The following is a 3688-nucleotide window of genomic DNA, read 5'->3' as shown; positions in this document are numbered from 1 at the left end:
AAAATGATTAGAAAAAACAACAATCAAACCCATTGCCATTAAGCTGATTTCTACTCATAGTGACCCTCTGTAGGGTTTCTGAGACTATACATCTTTACAGAAGCAAACGGCCTCCCCTTTCTCCTGTGGAGTGGCTGGTGGGTTTGAATTGTCTTCTGGTTAACATCATAATACCTAACCTCCAGCGCCATACTGGGCCTTGGATTCTAGAAATTTCTAGGAAAAATAAAATTGTGAGTGAGGAAAGGGCAGAGGTGTTAATTTGTCAGGATTGACTTCCAGACTAAGATGAAGTCACCCGGTCACAGCAACCCAAAATGATAATCTGCCACTAGACATTCTGAAACCATTTCACTGCACCCGACTCCTGCCTTGCTTTGTTTCTCCAAAGTAAATACAAGTATTTGCTACAGACATTTAGTTATGGCAGGATCTATGAAATCAAAGTGTGCATAGTCTCACATGCATCAAGACTCTACGTTTAAAATCATGGAGAGTTATTATGCTTAACGAATACAAGAGTGTATCAAAGGCATTGCTCCTAGGGTTCTGGTTCACGGATGCACACATTTATTCCAAACAAGACATGTTTATCTATGTCTCTGCAATCAGTGGATTGATGCAGGCACGTTATTTTATTAATGCAATTGTTTTAGTCTCATTTGAATGCCTTAAAAAAATAAAAGGCCTAATCAGAACCGTGGCTGTCTGCTGGGTCAGTTAAGTTCAAGGCACAAAGGTAACCTTACATGGGCTTTTTTGAGGGGCTCTTCAAAAGGGTAATCTGAGTTTTTCTCCAAGGATGTGGGACAGTCATGAGAGCTTATTATGAAGAAGCTTAAGAAAACTGAAAAGCTCATTGATAAGGCTACAAAAGACGAGCCAAGGAAACGTTTTCCCCCATCACAACAATGTACCTACCTGCTCGCTCTTCAAGGGTGGCAAGGGCTGACCTGTGGAATTTCATTGGAAAGTCTTGACTTGGCCCTAATTTTGTCCCTTCAGGCTTCTTTTTGTTCCTGGACTCAAAGAATATCACAAAGGGACATGATTTGAATCCCCAAGCACACCACACCGCCCCGCTGATGTGTCCAAGAGGACAGAATTCTTCAGGGACGGGTAAGAAGGGTGGAAACCACCTCCTTCAGAAGTCTATAGACCTAGATGAAGGCTAGGATGAGAAACAATAACTTCACATTTTAGTATTTTTGTTTAATAAAGGTTTTATGGGGATTTATAAGGCTGCTTTTTAAATTTATCTTTGTGTTTATCAGGGAGCCGTGGTCATGTAGTGGTTATGTCTTGGGCTGCTAACTACAAAGTCAGCAGTTCAAAACCACCAGACACTGTGGGAGAAAGATGAGGCTTGCTACCCGCAGTCTCAGAAACTCATCAGGGTAGTTCTACCCTGTCCTATAGGGTTGCTATAAGTTATCATTGACTCAATGGCATTGAATGTGGGTTTTTTTAGGGGGGGATTAGTATTTATCAGCTGCTTATTATGTGCAAGGTTCTGTGTTGCATGCCGAGAAGAGAAACAATCATACATATAATGTCAGGCCAAGATGCTGAGAGAAGTGGGAATGAGTTCGATACACAAAGAATCATCACAAATCCATTTCAAGGTGGACTGTGAGTTTGAAGACTCCTGAATGTGCTCTCCGTCAGCGTGAAGAGCAGCTTCGTGCAGAAGGCGTCCGAGCTGAGCCTTAGAGAATGCACAGATAGGGAGGAGAGCAAGGGACCGCCAAGCAGGGCAGAAGCATATAGTTGAAGGCCTGGGGTGGGAAAGTACAGCAAACATTAGAGAAACAGGACGTTCTTTAGAGTTGTGATTTTCAAGCGAGGCGGTTCCAGAAATTCTAGACACCCGACAACACGAGGAAGACACACACCAGAAAGACTTGTTCCTCTGTCCACCCACCTTCCAAATGTTCTCTAGACAATTACATAAGGGAAAAATCTTCCTAATGGCCCAGCCTAGAGAGCAACTCCGATCCACGTTCTACATGAAAACATACACTAAATGTTGCAGTTTTACCTCTCCAGGAATTTTCTAAGAATGCAACGACCATCTAAATCCACGGAAGACTATGCCTTGCTTGGCTCCACAATCCATGCTTGCGAAGGCAGCAGCCAAGAACTCTAGTAACACATTGCATTAGGTAAATCTGCTGCACAAGAAGTGTTGCAAAGCAAGGGTGACACCCTGAGGATTAGGGTGTATCTGTCCCAAGCCAGGACATTTTCCATGGCCTCACATGCACGTGAAAGTTGGGCACCAACTAAGGAAGACCAAAGAATGGACGCGCTTGAATCACGGTGCGGGCAGAGAACATCGAAAGTGCCACAGGCTGCCGAAAGAACCGGTAGATGTGTCTTGGAAGAAGTACAGCCAGAATGCTCCTCAGAAGCAGGAGTGGAATCATGAGACCTCATCTCCCGTACTGTGGACATGTGATCAGGAGAGCCGAGTCCCTGGAGCAGGGCATCGTGCATGGTCAAGTGGAGGGGCAGCAACAAGAGGGGAGGCCCTCAACTGGATGGATTGGCACCGGGGCCCCAGCGACGGGTTCAAACATAAGCACGCTAGTGAGGCTGCTGCAGGACGAGGACAACCAGGAGTAGGAACTAACTCGATGGCACCAAATAGCAACCACCCCCGATGTTATTAAGTCAAACTACCAATTCCACAGCGTGGAGTCCCCGCGCGGCTCATTCTTGCTAACTGGAAGGGAGTGGATGTGACCTGTATCCCTCTGGGCTGAGACTTAAAGTAGAGAGGTGGTTTTCCCCTGGCCCTAGACAAAATCAGGGCCCTGTGTGGTCCGAAGTAGAAGTGGGGAACAGTTCTTCAGCCAGGGCCCCTTTGGATCTTTATCACATCATTCACTGGCCACACTGGTCAAACATTCAACGAACTCACAAGTCATATGATGGCTGGAACGGCTTCTCTTCGGTGAGGTGTGAGGTGTTAGCTGGTATTGATGATTGTAGGATTCTGAGGGCCTTCTATGACCCTCAGGCCAGGCGTTCCCAACCCCTGCCCCAAAGAACGGCACCACCTCAAGATGGAAATAGCCGGTGTCCCCAAATGACCACCTGGAAGAGAGGCACTTGTCGTGTAACCAGGATGCCCACACTGGGGTGTGACATGAGAAAGGGTTGGGTCCAAGCAAGACGACAACAATCCCGTACCACTAACTTCTACCTCACCCAAAGCTTTCTGAATGAGTGGGAAAGTGCGATGCTCTTACCATAGATCTTGTCCTGTAACTCCGTGATGAAGTAATGGATCACAGACATGATGTCGCTGCTTTCACAGGTGCTCCCCACGAAATAAGGGACCATCAGCATCCTTGGGTGCTTCTTTCTGAAATAATTCACCCAGTTGGCTATCAGAGTGGACTTCCCACAGCCACGTTCTCCAGACACGAGCAAAATAGACTTGTAAGTGGGAAGAGGATTTATCCTGGAAAAAAAAAAGCAAGGGTAAAGTAGAGTAAAAAGTAGAATTAAACAGAGGAGTGAAATACTTAGGAAAGAGGGGAGGGAAGAAGGAAAGGCATAAGAGAAAAAGAGGAGGTTTCCTGTTTATATTTGGCCTCTAAGAGATAGGACTTTGGGTGATGTAGTGGTTACATGCTGGGCTGCTAACCACAAGGTCAGCAGTTCAAAACCACCAGCC

At 46.0% G+C, this 3688-nt stretch overlaps 1 protein-coding gene across 1 annotated transcript in view; it reads right to left on the bottom strand.

The window, feature by feature from the left end:
- The window catches only part of LOC101649577 (putative tetratricopeptide repeat protein 41), a gene marked incomplete at its 5' end in the record, with an annotated part of 87030 nt that overhangs the window by 62470 nt on the left and 20872 nt on the right, over positions 1-3688 (bottom strand). Inside the window, one exon of the mRNA XM_030885850.1 lies at positions 3258-3480. Within this exon, the coding sequence (XP_030741710.1) occupies positions 3258-3480 (223 nt within the window). The remainder of the gene's footprint in view (positions 1-3257; positions 3481-3688) is intronic.

The sequence above is a fragment of the Echinops telfairi genome, unplaced genomic scaffold (genome assembly GCF_000313985.2).
Source record: "Echinops telfairi isolate 266 unplaced genomic scaffold, ASM31398v2 ScPeMD7_2;HRSCAF=8, whole genome shotgun sequence".
NCBI lineage: Eukaryota > Metazoa > Chordata > Mammalia > Afrosoricida > Tenrecidae > Echinops > Echinops telfairi.
Note: the sequence above shows the minus strand (reverse complement) of the source record. Positions and strands in the feature narration are given on the sequence as shown.